At 37.3% G+C, this 18,415-nt stretch overlaps 1 protein-coding gene across 1 annotated transcript; it reads left to right on the forward strand.

The window, feature by feature from the left end:
* The first annotated feature begins 398 nt into the window (after positions 1-398).
* pus7 (pseudouridine synthase 7) lies at positions 399-17,404 on the forward strand. Its single transcript, XM_028451554.1, has 17 exons — positions 399-489; positions 586-633; positions 4,783-5,076; positions 5,150-5,234; positions 5,316-5,432; positions 5,519-5,663; positions 7,756-7,867; positions 9,537-9,614; positions 10,262-10,390; positions 10,466-10,591; positions 10,663-10,724; positions 10,802-10,962; positions 11,884-12,010; positions 12,978-13,079; positions 13,784-13,913; positions 14,949-15,040; positions 17,111-17,404. The coding sequence occupies exons 3-17, from the start codon at positions 4,793-4,795 to the stop codon at positions 17,245-17,247; spliced, it is 1,887 nt and encodes a 628-aa protein (XP_028307355.1). The 5' UTR covers positions 399-489; positions 586-633; positions 4,783-4,792; the 3' UTR covers positions 17,248-17,404.
* The last annotated feature ends 1,011 nt before the right edge of the window (positions 17,405-18,415 follow it).

Here is an 18,415-nt window from a genome sequence, read left to right on the forward strand (position 1 = left end):
AATATGAGTGAGTGAAGACATAGGTGTGTCTGTGTGAATAGGTGCAGTTTTTTTTTTTTTGCTATGGGGAATAACAATTATTCCCCATAGCAAGTAGCAAGTATTATATTTGTTCATTTATGTTATTTATATTATGACTATAATTAATTTTTTCATCTTTTTTGTTTTTGTTTTTGTTCTACTGTAATGTGTGCACTCGTTTTATTTTTGATTTTCTTTCTTTTCTTTGTTTATTGTTTCTTATTTTTATGTGTTATATTTCTCGAGCCTCTGTAACAAAGCAAGCTCCCCCTGAGATCAATAAAGTATGAGTGATTGTGAGTTTATGGAGCTGCAGTGTGTGAGCCACCCTCCAGAGCAGCAGGTGGCGGTAATGAGCCATTACGCTGGAAAACACGAGGAAGAGAGAACCAGACGTCACACGGAAACACACGTGGGAGAAGTGGCGTGTTTAGTTTTCCGCTGTTTACTGTCCTCCTCTAAACTCAGGTGAGGCTTTCCATCGTCCCTCAGCCTGTGGTGTTGACCTCTCACCTGTGCTGCTGGTAACACAGTTTAAAGTCTTTTATTCCTGTTGTGTGTCAGGTTGAAAACAATCGGTTTGTCCCAGAATCACTGCTCAGCACATCTACGGTAAGTCAGACACACTGAATGTAAAGCTACAGACACTATCAATGACATTACAATAGTCTGTGAATGTATTATTTAATGTATGAATGTTTAGTGTTGTTAGAGTTCTGAGATACTCACAGAGAGACATAGTCAGAGGTTTTGCTGAATCAATCAATGTAAATGATAAATGGACTTGATTTATATAGCGCTTTATCACCACACTGAAGCAGTCTCAAAGCGCTTTACATATCAGCTCATTCACCCAATCACTGTCACATTCACACACCAGTGGGACAGGACTGCCATGCAAGGCGCTAGTCGACCACTGGGAGCAACTTAGGGTTCAGTGTCTTGCCCAAGGACACTTCGACACATAGTCAGGTACTGGGATCGAACCCCCAACCTCTCGATCAGAAGACGACCCTCTACCACCTGAGCCACGGTCGCCCTGAGTAGAAGATGAACAGAAAATGAATAAACAACAATATCAAGTCATTTTTATTCTATGTTATCTATTGTTCCCACATGGCTGCACGCGTGTTTTCTTCTGTTATAATTCTAAGACATTTGTGATTGTCAGGGTCAAACATGAGCTCATCAGAGATAAAGACAAATGATATAACATGTTTTACATTTAGAAATCAAACGATCAGTTATTATCGTTAAAGATGACATTTATTACTGATATAAAGCAATACAAATTATGTTCAACATTTAATGATTTATTATTATTTAGGGGTTTATTGTGTCTGCTTTATTTGATGTATGAAGTGTATGTGTATGAGTTGTTTAATGTGTATTACGTTTGATATTTAAAATATAATTCTAATGATTTAGATTTTGTGCATTTTGCTGAAACTGTGTTTTTTAGTGTTAATCTGAGTGTCCCAGTTATTTATATCTGACTCGTCTCATCGCTTACGTTCATGGTTGTTATTGTTAGATTTATATTAAGTTGAAATCAGATGTTTTAAAACTGTTTGTTCCGAAAAATAGGCTTTGAGAAAGTTGACCTGAATATATTTTATTATGGGTAAATAGAAGCTATTGCACATTTAATAATAGTATGTTAAAAAAGAAACCATGAATAATAATCCATATTTACTGTGTAAAACTCCACGCAGAGGACTGCTGTAGTAACAGTTCTCTGGATAGGTAGAACTATTTCATTTCACGTTTTAATGCTTAAAATTAAACAAAGTCCTTTTTTAATTACAGTACAGATGTGACGTTAAAGCAGGAATCAGTTCAGCCTCCTGCTTTAGTGCAAACAATTATTAGGTCAAATTAAACATGGTTTTAAACACATCACTTAGGTTTTTAAGATACTTTCGACTTCTTTTTTTATTTCACAGAAATAGTTCAATAAACCAGTTAAGTATAGCTCCTTGGTAACTAGTAGTTATATTGAGTAGTTGACCCAAATTATTTGTTTTTATGTTCATTCATAGACGTGTATTAAAAGACCATTGTTTTCCTTAAAAATAAGTTTAAATGATCATTTTCACTGTGGTGCAGGGACAATGTCTAGATTTAAATGTAACTAAGACCAAAGAAGTGGTCATTTACTTCCACCATGGCCATCCCTCCACACCCTCACTCAGTCAACAATGAAATAATTGAAAAGGTCCCCTCATAACTATCTCAGCGCCATAATCGACCATAAACATGCATTTCAACTAAACAGTGAACACATTTTTTCAAAATGTCAACAGGGTCTTTTTTTTTTTCTCCGTAAGCTCCACAATCTTCAGGTTCACCATCCATTCTCACTGTTTTCTAGAAAACCTTCATCCATCTGTTAAACATCTGATCAGACACAACATTTGTAGTTGAAGACTATCACTTTTGGTCACTTGTTTTTAATCTATTCTAATTGTTTTTGTTTTTTTTAACTATTTATTCGAGAACTCATGAATGTGCTGTGTTTTATTGGTTCTGTGTTTTATTGTTGCACTGGTGCTCTCTCTGTAAATGAAGTAAAGAATAAAGTATATTTGAATTTAACTTGACACTGAAGCCAGGTTACAATACTCGATATATGTCATCATTGAAAATATACTTGAGATCACTAAAGGAAAGAATACTATTTCTCTTTTCCCAGAATGCATTAACGTGAGACTAATACTAAGTCTGATGTCAAAATAAGTATGTAGTTCACATTAGATAGTATGAAAAGATTGAGTACTTGAGAATACCTGGATGTATGCTAGCAGGGCTCTACACTAACCTTTCCAGTGGTGGCACTGGTGCGACCAACTTTCTCAGTTGGTCCCACCAGTACAGAATTTGGTTGCACCCTTTTTTCCTTTTTTTTTTTAACAATAAAGCATAACAACAGGTTACATGTATTCTGTTTTTTATTTTGCAGAAATGCTGTACTTGAATTAAGTTAATAGTAGCATAACTAACTTAGCGTTTGCATTTCTTCTCCCCATGGAATTAAATTCAGAGGGTCCAGCTTATAGTGGGGTCTCCTAACCCTCTTCCCCTGGTCAGTGGTCTGCAACCTTTACTCTACAAGGAACCATTTAACCTCATCTCACCTGGATTAAAGTCCTCCTGGAGCCATAAATACCTTCTCAATGAAGACAATACAGTGTATTAAATTATATACAGTTAAAATGATTTAGAATAACGTTTGATTTAATTTGATTTGATTTATATTGATCATGTAAATGGAAACTTAAAAATAGTTTAAAATAAAATAAATGGACATCAAGAAATTTTGCATCTTCAAATTTTTACACATCTCAGTTTACATGAACACAATGTTATATAAAGAGGACTTTTTTAGTTAATGTATTTGAAAGGCTACAAAAAGTAACTTGAATTAAATAACACATGATCATGTGATCAACACAAGCTAATTACTCATTTCTTGCCACACATAAATCATGCATATTTAACCATCACATTGACGGTTAAATTAATCTGTTCCCACACAATTAAAATCTCTATTTTCTTCCAGAATTTATTGGTCAAGTTATCTGACCAGGGATTTAAAACTTAAGGTTAGCCACAGGTGCAGGAACGTTGATGGTCTGTAGATGTTTCAGGAGGTGAAGTATGAAGATCATTGCATAACGTGATTTATTTTAGGTTAACAAATTGTTATATCTTGATTTTATTTGTCATTAATCAAAAAAAACAAACTTTATTTCAATAGTTTTTTTTAAAGCTATAGGGAGCCATTGCATAAGAGTCAAAGAGCCACATTAGGCCCCAGAGCCGCAGGTTGCAGACCCCTGCTCTGGGAGAACCACAACTGAACATCTGTTGTGGTATCATAGTCCATCAGTTCTGGTCCCTCTTTGCTGATTCTGATGAGCGTGAACGTTCTATCACTGAACTCGGCACGTTCTTCCTTTTTACTGCTGCCCTCAATGTGAGCGCACACTCAGTGAAGGACTCGTTATGCCTGGCTCCATTCATGGACTGCGTTCACTCCAAAGGAGCACACTAGTGTTTATACTCTGTGCATTCACCGTTGCATTACCCGCAGCAAAGTTGAGTGAGTGCACACCGTCTCCTCACCCACAGTGGGCACACTAGTCATACTCAACTGCCCCATGATGCATTGCAAGCGGATTGTAAAATTGTCCTGGAGCCGGTTTCAAGCTCAAAGTCAAACATTCCATTTTCAAAACAAAAGCATATCTTCTTGTCTTCCTTTAGTTTTTAACACTTTTGTAAATAGGGCTCTTTTGTCAGTTTTAATTTAATTTTAATATTCTACCTGGTCACTTTTTCACTTGAAATGTTTTCAGAACTTTCAAAGGTGGCGAATCAACAGTGATATTTAGCCTCAGTGTGCTTCTGGTTTTTGTTGTTGTGGATTCAAAAGGCATCTTGGGAAACTTGGAAGTGGACTTCAGTGGGAACGGTCATCATCCTAATCATACTTCGTATACCATACAGTAGTATATACTCATTGAGGTTTTAGTGTATAGTACGGAGTGTGCCATTTCCAACACAAACATTGTGTATTTATGTTCAATAACTCCACCCTTTGGTGCTGTAGCAAGTGCAGGTTTATTAAGAAAACAAACAAACAAAAACAGTACAAGTGTGATTGTCTTGTTTCCTGTTCAGACCACAGCAGTCTCTGCCTAACCAGTGTGATGTAATTGGACCATATGTTGATAATGGCTCTCCTCTTTATCCCAGCCTGGTTCTGATGGCAGAATCTGATTCTGTGAGCATGGGAGAGAAACGAGGCTATCCTGAGGATGAAGGGAAGGATGCACCCTCAAAGAAGGCAAAAGTTGAGGAGGAGCCCAAGAATGACACTTCAGTGGACGAGCCTGAAGACAATGACCCTGAGGAGGAGGAAGCGGGGCGTAATGAAGAGGACGGGGAGAGTTTTGCCGACATGATGAAGCACGGCCTCACTGAGCAGGATGTAGGAATCCTAAAATACGTCAGCGACCACCAGGGCTTCTCTGGCATCCTCAAGGAAAGGTTTGATAAGTCCAGCTTCATTCTCCAGATGCTCACTTGGTTTGATTAACAGTTTGTTGTTGTTTGTCCTCAGATACTCAGATTTTGTCGTGCATGAAATCAACAATCAAGGCAAAGTGGTGCATTTAGATGATCTCTCCATCCCAGTCGAGGCTCAAGTAAGAAACGTGTTTTTGTGTTCCTGAATTGAGTCTGCACTTTAATTTTATGCACTTCCTGTTTTTCTCCTGTGGGTTCAGGCAGCTGTGGAGGCCGAGGAGGTGCCGACAGAATGTGAAGCTCTGACGGACGAGCAGAAGAAGCAGCTCAGTGAGCTTCAGCTCTTTAAAAACAAAGAGGATAATGTCTCTATCGAGGTGGTTTAAGAGGAGCACTGCTGATTTCTGAGTATTAGCAACACTTACTGTACAATATGAACATGCTCTTTAACTGGTAATTGTAGGTCGTGGATGATACAAAGGAGAACCGGACGCTGCTCCACAAAGCAATCAAGACCCAGTTTCCTGGTCTGGAAACAAAGACGGAGGAGATTGATGGAAAGAAGTTCATCGTAGCTTATCACACTGCAGGGAAAAAAGCTCTAGCAGGTGAGAGCACTGACGGTTACACAGTTTGGCTGGCAAGCCATTACATTACAACCACTTGTGTAGTTACAGTATGCATGAATCCTTAACCTCACAATGTAGAGGAAACATAGATCAAACCTCTGCTGGGAGTCTGGTTAGGAAAAAAATATGAAAACACGCAGACGCTTATCAGGTATGTAGGGATCATACCTGATCGACCAAGGAATCATTTGATCGACCAAGAAAAATTGAATCCGCTGAAAGTGACACAGTGTGAATGAAATATCGTCATCAATTCATTAATTAACATTAACACATGTCAAATTGGCCACAACACCGACTAAACAACTCATCATGCACTCTTGAATACTGAGCTGAGCAGTTCCCACGTAACGCTTTTTTTACTGATTTTAGAGATTGTAGAGTCTGAAACATCGTAGGTTCATGATAACTTGATAGTTTATAATATTCTGGCCCTTAGTGGTGAAATAACTGATGCTATTTATTTATTGTTGTCTCATTATCTATAATAATATCATCAGGTTATTTTAAATTAAGTTGATCAAAACTTAATAAACCTGCTCAGTCAGTAAACCATTGATCCCTGAGGGGAAATATGGTGACATTAATGATGCTCTCACACATCTTTGTATGACATATTATAAATAATTAAAAATGAACAGTCAGAATAATCCATGTCAGTACAATTTATAGCTACCTTTCAATTGGAGCTTACATTTGGTTTTATTTTGACATACATTTCTGTTTAATTGTTTTTTTATTTTTTATTACTATTCATTTTGTTTCCTCACAGGAGATTAAAATCAATATTTTTAATATTCAAATATTTCTTTAAAAAAGAATTAAAATAATACTGTGGAAAACACAGAATTTGGGGAAAAAAAATGGAATTTGGAAAAAATATAATAATATTAATTTTATAGTGCCCTATGTAAGTCTAGTTATTTCACCCTATAATGAAAGTGCAGCTGAGAACAAAGCAAACGCAGTGGATAAAGAAAAGTAAACGTCTCATGGATCAACAAAGAAAGCTTGAGAGTTTTGTTCAGACCAAAAGAAGAAAGAAACGAGGCACATGACAGAAACAGCAGTGTGTTAAGAAACAAAGCGAAATACAGTACAAATGTTAGGTACTTTTACTTTAACATCACAATTCTTCATATATACTTTATATTTTAATTGCTTTTTACAAACCACAACATGAGTGGTGTGAATACATGTTTTTTTTGCCTGAAGGAAATAGTGTATTTTGCCTTACTGGACCTTTCAGAGTGTTTAAGTTTGCTTAATTTCTGTGATAAAATCAAAAAATCTGCGGGAGGATCCCCCAGACCTCCAGTGGATAGATTTTTTGTGACCTTTTTCATGCCTTTGATGTTTGAATATAATGATGGCAATCAAAAGGTCTGCATGCATCATGTACACTCTATACAATGGTGTATCAGATATGCATGTGTAATGTCCATTAAAGCAAAATAACATGTATAAACATGGTTCCTCTCATGGCCACAAACAGGAAGTCCATAACTCTCTAGATTGTACCAAATGGCTCTTTAAAATATTAAAATGTCCACCTTCCATTTTCTCTTTTCCACTAAACAGTCGAAACACTTTTACCCTAATGTTATGGGAGAACGGTTATAGTTGTTGTAGGGAAGTAGGATCTCGTATTAGACATATTAGAAATGAGAAAGGGTGGGTGCTGTGACGTGTGCACAAGTAATAAGTGTGACTGTCTGTAAAAGGAACCGACTCCACAATAAGTCTGCCTTCTCATTCTGACTGTCTAACTTAGTACATATATCATTTTTTTGTTAGCAGTTCTTGCATAAATTAAGATATGTTTATGGTTTTAAACAAGTTGAAAGTGATTCTGTAATCAAAAAGGTTTCAGGGTTTAAGCATTCTTCACAAATTAGGTCTCAGTTTAGACGGTGGGTCATGTCCAGACCAGTTCAGAGTCATTGAACAAAATAATTGTTATTAGATATATATGTAATTTCAGGAACCACAAGTTCACTTCAGACTATCCTTTCAAGACTTTTTAGGTTCATTTGCTTAACATTAAATAACCATTTTTCTCCACTAACAGCACCAAGGAAACACTTCTGGCCCAAAGGGCGTGGCAGTTATTGCCACTTTGTCCTGTACAAGGAGAACAAGGACACCATGGATGCCATCAACGTGCTTTCAAAGTTTCTCAGGTGAGCTTTTTTGTAGGCTTTTACTTTAAATATGTATGTACCGTAATTTGCGGACTATAAGCCGCTACTTTTTTCTCACGCTTTGAACCCTGCGGCTTAAACAATGACGTGGCTAAATTGTGGATTTTTCCCGGGTTTATAAGCTTCAGTCTCATTAGACCAGGTGGAACAATGAAATAGTTAACATTAAATCTTTTTTGCTCGCACAGAATCATTCAGATCACTCATTTTGTCATGATGCACACTGCAATGGCAAAGAGAGCGAGAGCGAGCCTGCTGCAGTAGCAGCATTAGTGTGGATGCAGTAAAAGTCAGCCTGTTTGTAATAGAAAGATAAACAGAATAAAGTTGTTAAATCACCGCGTTAGGTTTGTTCAGCATTGATCGGTGTTCTGGACTCTGAGGCTGATGGAAACGCTTCTGTAAGGAGGACGGACAGACAGAGTGGAGATCTGATCTCTACAGTAAAAGTCAGCCACTTTGTAATAGTAGCATAACAGCATGAAGTTACCAAATCACCATGTTGGATTTGTTCAGAAGCGATCACGTCTGTATTCTGACTCAGAGTCTGACTCGCTGTGATCGCTCCATGGTAGTTCACGGTAAGAAGAGTGGACGAAGTGGTGTATCAGTCTGGTTCCAGTAAAAAGTGACCATAAAAAGCTGTAAATGGACTGATATGCAGATGTGGGGCAGTGAGGAGGAGAATTCATGTAGTAAAGAAAACTTATCAGTTGAAACATAGACACTTCCCTGCAACCTAACCTGAGTACAACAGCCCGTCTATCTGCCCATTCTGATTGGCCGAGTTGTCTGACGGGCACCCTCATCAGCCAATAGGGTGCGGCCTATGTTATGCTGCGGCATTTGTTGATGCCAGGTCTCACTGAGACACATGATGTCAATCCCTTTATCCAGAATGTGATCATGAATGAGGCTGGCTTTATTTAATGAGTAATTAGCATGTGTTGATCACATGATCATGTGTTATCAAATTCAAGTTACTTTTTGTAGCCTTTCAAATACATTAACTAAAAAAATCTTCTTTATATAACATTGTGTTCATGTAAACTGAGATACGTAAGAAATTGAAGATGCAAAAATACTGTTTTATTTCTTTCTGTTTATTTTAAACTATTTTTAAGTTTCCATTTACATGATCAATATAAATTAAATCAAACATTATTCTATATAATTTTTTAGAATTTAATACACTGTATTGTCTTCATTGAGAAGGTATTTATGGCTCCAGGAGGACTTTAATCCAGGTGAGATGAGGTTAAATGGTTCCTTGTAGAGTAAAGGTTGCAGACCACTGACCAGGGGAAGAGGGTTAGGAGACCCCACTATAAGAGCTGGACCCTCTGAATTTAATTCCATGGGGAGAAGAAATGCAAATGCTAAGTTAGTTATGCTACTGTTAAATAATTTTTTTAAAAAATAGGGTGCAACCAAATTCTGTGCTGGTGCGACCAACTTTGTCAGAGCCACCACTGGAAAAGTTAGTGTGGAGCCCTGATCAACTCTTGTAGCGCCAATTTCTGTTTCGTAAACTCCTTTCCTCTTCCTCTGTCCATCATGGCTAATCTCTAATGTATGTGTGTACTATATATAGGAATTAAAATACAAACTGCGATTGTGATATTTTGATGCTTCTTTATTTATCTAGGTTACGGCCCAACATGTTCTCCTACATGGGAACCAAAGACAAGCGGGCTGTCACTGTGCAGGAGATTGCCGTGCTTAAGTAAGTGCTACTTTATAAGAGAGACTGTCTGGATAAACAACACTTCGTAACATTTTTAAACAAGGTGCATTTTAGTTTAATTTTTACAATAATTAATACTATCATAATAATCAAGGCAAAATATTTGGTTGAAAGCTTCCATTTTGACTTTGCATGGAGAATGATTTAAGACTCAGACTCTCTCAAATTCAGCCAAACATTGAGTTCTGTGCATCCTCTCAACCTCACCCTTCTCATTAAAGTTGTACTTATTTATATTTCACAGTTTCAGGCTGATTAATATATATTATTACTGCTATATGTTCAATCAGCAAATGTTTGGTAGATTTTCTTTGCCTTTTTCTCTTTTTTTTCTAGTAGATTTTCTTTTCCAAAAAAATGGTTCATCACTGAGAATACCAATGGGCTAATTAATTTGTAATATTGTGTGCTCACATATTATTATCATTTTAAAATTAGATATTATTACTCAACAATATAGGTAAAATTCAGAGACAAATTTCACTGTAGGGCTACATTGTGTATATATATTACATTACAATGTTTTTGAGTGTGCAGGAGTACATGGCTTCAAGTGAAATATCTGAAGGGGTACGGGACTGTGAAAAGTGCTTTACAGTAAAGTGATCTCCTCACTGTTCACTCAGGATCACAGCAGAGAGACTGTCTCACCTGAACAAGTGCCTGATGAACCTGAAGTTGGGAAACTTCAGCTATAAAAACTATCCTTTGAAGCTGGGAGGGTTGCAGGGAAATCACTTCACGGTCATTCTCAGGTCTGCACACCAAACAACTGCTATACTTTACTACTGAACAACACCGTGATCATCCCTCAAATGTTTTCACTTCAGAAACATCTCAGGAACCGATGAGCAGGTCAATCATGCCATGAAGTCCCTCAAAGAAACAGGATTTGTTAACTACTATGGCATGCAGCGCTTTGGCACCACCGCGGTGCCAACACAGCACGTGGGCAGGTGAGGAAGGCTGTCTGAGGCTGTGGATGGAAACGCAGCAGCTCTCTCTCTAATGCTTTTGTCTTTTTCAGAGCCATCCTGAAAAATGACTGGAGCCAGGTTGTTGATTTGATCCTTAAACCTCGTCCTGGAGGTGAGAAACTCCTTTTTACTTTTACATCTCGTTTTGAAAGCTGTTTCCAAAACACCTGTTGGTGCTTCCCTTTGCAGCAGAGAAGGAGTTCCTGGTCCGCTGCAGGGAGGAGTGGTCCAAAAGTCAGGACCCAGAGGCAGCGCTCAAGAAACTGCCCAACAAACGCTGCGTGGAGGGTCAGCTGCTCCGTGGTTTGTCCATGTATGGCAAGAAGGACATCGTCACCGCCTTTGGACTGGTTGGTTTTGTTTGAATAATAAAATGTGTCAAAGGATTTGTCAAACTATGAAACTATGAACAAGGTAAATTTTTTAAAGTGCAGAAGTAATTTGCTCAATGAAAGGTGTACTAATGTAAATGGCTATAAATGGTAAAATCACATTTAATTTCACAATAGATGGTTTAGAAATAATATGGAACTAATTTGACCCAAAGCACAAAACAATAAGATACAAAAAAGAATAAATAAATCGTAAATGGAAACACAATTTCTTCAATTTAAGTTATTTTTAATTGTTGTTTTTAAACCTGTTGAGGACGATAGTAATAAAACGCAAAAATACAATTTTCTAATGTTTTAGTGCATCAAAAACTAGTTTCAACTTGTGTTTTGAAATAAATGAAACGGTAACACTTGACTTTAAGTTTTATATGTAGGGCTGACCTCACGCTGTGAGGTGTCAAGAAGGCTGTCATTATGTGTCGTTCGTTACCCTAACATTAACCCTAACTAACCCCACTACATCCTCCACCTAACACAAAAATGCCAACATAGCTCCAAAGGTGTCATAATTTAGCGGACGATGCTAAATGACGTCCTTCAAGACACCTTATTCATGCTAATGTCAGCGTATTGTCAGCCTTATGTATAAAACTTAGTGTTACCAATTAAACTGCAATAACGTACAAAAATAAAAAAGGTACAAATATACATGTTGTAAAAAATATATATATTTAAAACAATTAATTTAAAAATGCTTTTTCTGTTTTGTCGATGCTATGAATTGCACAGTTGAAAAACAAATGTAACTTGAAATAAAATGACAATATGGGGAATAACATAAGTTAAGTTTTGTGTGTTTACCTTTTGTATAAAATTCAGTCTTCAAATGATTAAAATACACATTTTGTCTGCTGTTTGGCATCTTTTTTTCTTTAGATCCCCCGTAACAATCGTCTGATGTACATCCACAGCTATCAGAGTGTGGTGTGGAATGTCATGGTGAGCCGCAGGATCGAAGCCTTCGGCCTCAAGCCTGTGGAGGGAGACCTGGTCCTCAAAGGAAGTGAGCACTTCCTCCTTAGTGTTAGATAACACTAAAGCTCAAAGATGCACAGTAGGTTAGAGAAGATTTTAAAAACCCAGAGTGTAAGGCAGAACCATTAACACTTGGATCATTTCTGATTTCAGGCCCTGTTTCCACGACAATGTTTTGTATCATTTAGTTGATGGACCTTTTTTTCATGACTGTAACGAGACTAAAATGATCTATGTGTTAACCTTTCTTGCTTATCTGGTCAAGAAGCACATGGTAGTCTGTTTAACCTCCATTTTACCAGCAGCATTAGCATTAGCATTCCTCAGCCTTTGCTGCCATTAACTGTTGCTCATTATATATTGGCAGCTAAACAAAACTAACCCTTTTTCTCTTTATCATTCAGTCAGCTCAGATCTTATTTTCTCTCTCTCTCTCTCTCTCTCTCTCTCTCTCTCTCTCTCTCTCTCTCTCTCTCTCTCTTTCTCTTTCTCTTTCTCTTTCTCTCTCTCTCTCTCTCTCTCTCTCTCTCTCTCGCTCTCTCAGGAGCCACACACTCATATAACATGGATAACATTTAATACAACCTGTAAACTTTGATTCCAATTTCAAACGTTTGTTGACCTAAACTAATGTTAAGACTAATACTGTGTGTATATATACATATACAGTATTTTTACCAATATTAGACTAAAAAGTAGGTGTGCAGCGCTGACTGTAGTCTGAATCTGGACCAGGCATGAAATATGTCTCTACTGATCCAAGTGGTGGTGAAATAAATCAACTCTTTGTTGGAGAATTTGAGTTGAATTCCAAAGAGTGAGACACACTAACAGTGTTCCTCAGTGAACATGCCTGTGACACAGAAAGTGTTGGTTCCTTATTTAATCAGAGATGGAGGGAGAAGCGTTTCCATTAACTTCCACTCTGGAGCAACTAAACTTTTGCGTTTTCACTTGAAAAACTTGTGTGATAATCATATTGTTTGTCCCGGCAGCCACAGCACATGTTCTGACTGAAGAGGAGGCTAAAAGTTACTCCATCCATGATGTGGTGATGCCTCTTCCAGGCTTTGATGTCATCTACCCGTCACACCACAGTAAGGGTCTCGTATTTATTACTTTTCCTTACACTGCTATAAGACAGTCTAGTGATGTAAATCCTCTGCATCTGAGTTTTCTGACTGTGCATGGTTAGATTCTGTGCAGAACTCAGGAAGTCTGTGTTGTGGCAAAATGAATGAACTATATAAGCAAAACTGTTCCATCAAATGTATTGTGCTAAACAACAACTAAAGTTCAGTATTTGTTCAAAGTGCTTCTTTTAAATGAATATTTCCTTCACAAAGAAGCACCTCCCTGGGAATCTAAACTTGACTGTAACCGTTATTTGTAGGCTCTGCTTGCAAATCTAGATATCCCCTACGGTAGGTGTGAGCCAAAAGCTGTAACATGAACAGCGTAGCATGCATGTAGCGCAAAGGCTTTAATCAAACATGCTGTTTATGCAGTAACATGGGGACAGAACGCTGCACAACCACAGACCCTTTAAAAAACAAAATTGTGATTAACGAAAACAAAAATGATCTGCACTAATAAGATAATTTAAGATAATGATAAACATGTTATACAGCTATAATAGATATAGAAATGTGTGTGCACATTTCGCAACACCTCAACTGAAAAAATGTATGTATTTTAAAACTACACTGAACACTTCATGGATCATTAACTTCAAATGTAGCTTTAATATTTGTAAAGAGTTAATATTGGTGTGAAGCATGATTGTGTTGGTTTCTGTCAGTTGGTGAAGGCTACAGGGAGCTGCTGTCTGCAGACGGACTGGACATTGACAACATGAGACACAAAGTGAAGGACTACTCTTTATCCGGCGCCTACAGGCGCATCCTCGTCAGACCCAGTGATGTCAGCTGGTCAGTGATTCTTAGGCTGTACTGGTATTCCACCAGCTGCAGCCTGAATTTTTCATTCTGAGCTGACGGTGGCAGGAGGAATCCAGAACCAGTGTTCCCATCTTCTTTTTGAATGATCTGTAGGAGTTCTGTAGATCAGTGGTGCTCAAGTACCTCCTTTGTCTTTTTAATCCAAGTACCCCCTTTGTCCAACTACCACATTTTGCCAAGAATTCTGTGAAAAAATATCTATAGAATGTAATGATGGAAAGAATGAGTGTTAACACACGTTTTAAAGTGATTTTGTCAATAAGAGGAATGATACAGTATTTAGTGTCTCCTGAATAGATTTTTCATTTCATTTTCAGTAATCTCCCTCCTGATGTGGGACCAAGACTGACCTTTGTATTTACATTTCATGTTCTAATCAAGATCATTTCTATCATTATTTTCTGTGCTTTGTTGTTGTTTGCCTGTTCTTTTTATTGTTCAGTATATTTTGATTTTATTTTCTGTGTTTTTGTTGTTGTTTTTTTATTGTTGTTAATTATTCTCTATCAATGTGTGTGTTTTTGCTGTCATTTGGTTGTTTCTAATGTCGTTTTTTATGTTTCTCTGTTGTTTTTGTGTATTGTGATCTTGTTTATTTTTCTCTCGCGTAGTGTCTGTTGTTTTGTGTGTTGCTGGTTATAGTACAGTATAGTATAGTATTTTTCTTGGTGTGTGTTTTTGATGTCATTTTGTGTATTTTGTTATTTGTCTGTTTTTTTATTACTTAGTATATTGTGTTTTTGTTTGGTGAGTTGCTGGTAATATTAAGTATGATTACCATTTTTAAGTATAAAGCCCCATATTGTTAATGCTTTCATTTGTTTATTTTCCTCTCTCTCAAGTACCCCTTGTAGTGCCATCGCATACCCCTAGGGGTACACGTACCCCCATCTACTGCTGTAGATAGTTGTGGGAGAATATACCAGCAGATCAGATAGTCCAGGCACTTACATTACATTTCCTCTCCGTTTTGGGGCTCAATTTGGACTTTGTTTCTTTGTGCAGGAAAGTGGTCCAGTATGACGACCCCAGTGTGTCACTGGTGCACACTGATTTTGAGAAACTGGAAAACAAACCTGCTCCTGTCTTTAACAAAGGTAAAGTTCTCCTGTCAGTGATGATAAAAAGAACAATACCATATTGTGTTAATCAGTCTAAATTATTAAAATAATATGTTAAGATTAAGGTAAGTTGTAAAAAAGTATTTTATTCATTTACAAACAATTACTAATATCATGCAAACAAAGCAGGAACTATTAGGGAAGAAGTTACTGTAGTACTGCTGATAAATCAGCATCAAATGTGTAGCTAAATATATGTATGAAATATAGTTTAGGCCATGCATCGTCTCCAAACACTTTTGTGTTTGTATTTTATTCTGATATTATGTAATAGACAGTTTAATTTGTGATTATAATGTGAAAAAAATTTAAGGGGAGTGAATGTTTTTGTAAGATACTTTAGTTAATCTCACTCAGCAGTGGGATGTTAATGTGTAATATTAGTCCTAGACACATGTTTTAAACATGTTTCCCTTCAGCAAACACACATTTATTTCACTTTTACAAGTTACAAGTTACAAGTTCATTACAATTGAGTTTAGTATAATTAATCTTCAGTTATTTTTTAATGCCATTTACAGTATTCATTATTTAATGTATTAGTTTTTATAATTTTTTAGTTTTTTAATAATTTATTTACATATAGTTTGGACTAATGCATTATTTGCGATTAATTACATAAAAATAACGCACTAGAAAAACACAGGTAATCATTTTGTTTTTTGTACTCTAAACAGTGCAGAACCTTTCTTATTTCACAAATTTCTGGTATACCCATAATACTGATGCATAGACCACAATACAAGAGACTAGTGAATCTGTTTCATGTATTTTTGTTTTTTTTTAAAAAAAAAAAAAACAGCAGCTGGAAAACAAAAGCCCAGTTTGTGCAAATTGTGCAAGAAAGCGTTTGTCGATCACCGTAGCTCTTCTAGGTTCCGTTATCACCTTAATGCTAAACATGTAGCAGCTGGCACCTTAATGCTAAACATGTAGCAGCTAGCACGGACAGCGGTCTGCATCCAAGCAGGCAGTGTTGCCGATCAACACTGGACAAGAATTGAGAGCCAAAATGAGTAAGTCCTTGACTGACAAATGAACAAAATCAGAGGAAAAATGATTGTAGTGGACAGTCGACCAATCTCGGTGATAGAGGATGTAGGCGGGGCTAGATGCGCTGCTACAGATGGCATTGTCTGGCCCAAATTATAACTGAATGAAGCTATGCAAAGAGACAATTTCTAAATAAATTCATCAGCTTGATCAGTTAATCTCGTCAGCTACGGTTTCAGCCATTCATTGAAGCTCGCCGTTCTCACTGGGTGTTAGATTCTTTCACACGATGGCGTGCGCTGAAAGCACAGGTTGGGCTTCCCACTGATGCCTCAGGTCGTAAGTAAAGTAATCTTGTATGAGCGACGCCGACACCAAGTTGTAAACAGAGCTATGTATGAGGAAAACTGGGCCCGTGCACGCTTTCTCGCACACGTTTAATAGGCGTTCCCTCTTGGGAGCAGGTAGTGTTGCGCATGTGCATTTTTTCAAAAAGTGGAGAGGGCATTTCTTTTCCTAAATTGTAGGAAAATCATCCTCTATAACTTTAAATTGAAGTTTGTGCTTTGTGAACAATGTGATCATAATATGCTTTATTCAAATTGCACATTATGTTGGCATGCAGTGATGAAAATAATAAACACTATTTTGTTGTTTAAGCTCATTTATTGTTTTCATTGATTCAGTAATTTACTTCTCGTGTCAAATATTGTTATGCGATTAATTTAGATTAATTAATTAGAAAGTCTCTAATTAATTAGATTTATTTTTTTTAATCGAGTCCCACTACTAATAATGATATATGAGGAACCACAGATTATAAACTGTCAGTGTTAAAGCCAGGGTAGAAAAAGATGGAATGCAGATGTAGTTCCTGAGCTCCACACAGATTAATAAACATCATAATAAATCAAAGTTCACGGTTCAGTCATTTTTTGTGTGTCCTATATTTGGTCTGTGTATTTTTATTGGGACCAAATGAATCAAATCTTATGCATAATTTCTTTTGTTCTCCATAAACCTGTTCTGAATCCATGTCATTTCTTTGGACAGAGGGAAAGTATAATGCTCTGCTGATGGAGTTCTCGCTGCCGCCCTCCACCTACGCCACCATGGCCATCAGAGAGGTCCTCAAACTGGACACCAGCATTAAGAAACAGACCCAGCTCAACACCACCTGGTTCAACTGAGCACTGTGTTGGTGCCATGATGAACACATTCTTTTTTTCCCCTTTGGTCTGAAATGTTTCTTTAGATGAAATACAGATGTGCTTTCTATGCACTAATTTACAGACTGTACAGTATCAACCTCTGTTTTTATGTTGTATTAAACTGAACTGTAAAACTCTTAATGTAAGAAACTAAACCTCTTCAGAGGGTTGACCTAGATCTCATCTGTTTGTGATTTCTTTAAAGGGATCCTCCATTGTTTTTACAAATGTGGCCTAAGACCCTTGAAATTTCCTTATTAGAAGATCTATGCCTAACAAAACGCATTATTTTTGCACCATATTAATTTGATTAACTTTAAAAACTGGGACAACTTTACCCTGCGTGCCGCCATGTTAAAATTACGTTATTGATGACGTCATTCGCCCCTTTCAGTCCATTGAGTTCTCTAGGTGATGAAGCATTCAAGATCATTTAGCAGCTTTTTCAGTCAAAATGACAACTTGTGCTGCTTTGGGTTGCTCTAAAAATCCGTAAAAATTAAGAAAGTCGACGTAAACCTCTTTTGTTTACCGAAATTTGATAAACAGTCCTTTACCAGCCGGTGCAGACAAAGCTATCAGAGCTAGAGGGATCTTGTTCTCGTTGATAAGACCTCAGGTGTGAGTCCTCCCTGGAATAATCTCGGAGCTAAGCCTAAGAGGAAGTTGTATCCACTTCAAAGGCTATCGGGTCGAACAAAGCGCCCTGATATCAGTTATGAGACGGACTGGCTTGCACTCCCTTCTCAGACTGCAGCCTCAACTTCAACTCCCTTGTCTGCCCAAGCACAAAAGTGGATATCTGGTAAAGATGATGTATCACCAAATCATAAACCCAGTTTTATGTAGAACTGGACAATTGGTTTGCCCCACTGCTGAACGACCTAGGAAAACAAAAGCTACATGGTAAGCCCAAGCAACAACCTCACACACTGATAGTGGGAGATGTTTCTGTTAAAGATGCTCAGAAGATGTTTAGCAGCAACGTAAAAGTGATCTGGTTACCTAATGACATGGTATCAGACCTGGCTGACAAAATCTTGCATATGGTTGCAGATTACCCACCTTTGAAGAATGTTGTGATTCATTTTGGATTAAATTATTTAACCAAGGAGGAGTCTGAGGTGTTAAAGCAGGAGTTTGCCCA

Source organism: Gouania willdenowi, chromosome 6, assembly GCF_900634775.1.
Source record: "Gouania willdenowi chromosome 6, fGouWil2.1, whole genome shotgun sequence".
NCBI classification, from domain to species: domain Eukaryota; kingdom Metazoa; phylum Chordata; class Actinopteri; order Blenniiformes; family Gobiesocidae; genus Gouania; species Gouania willdenowi.

Bases quoted from the DNA above. Each gene is read 5' to 3' on its own strand.
- pus7 (XM_028451554.1), top strand. From the start codon at position 4,793: ATGGCAGAATCTGATTCTGTGAGCATGGGAGAGAAACGAGGCTATCCT. The intron at 13,914-14,948 runs GTCAGTGATTCT...TTCTTTGTGCAG, and splicing joins AGACCCAGTGATGTCAGCTG to GAAAGTGGTCCAGTATGACG. The intron at 15,041-17,110 runs GTAAAGTTCTCC...TTCTTTGGACAG, and splicing joins TGCTCCTGTCTTTAACAAAG to AGGGAAAGTATAATGCTCTG.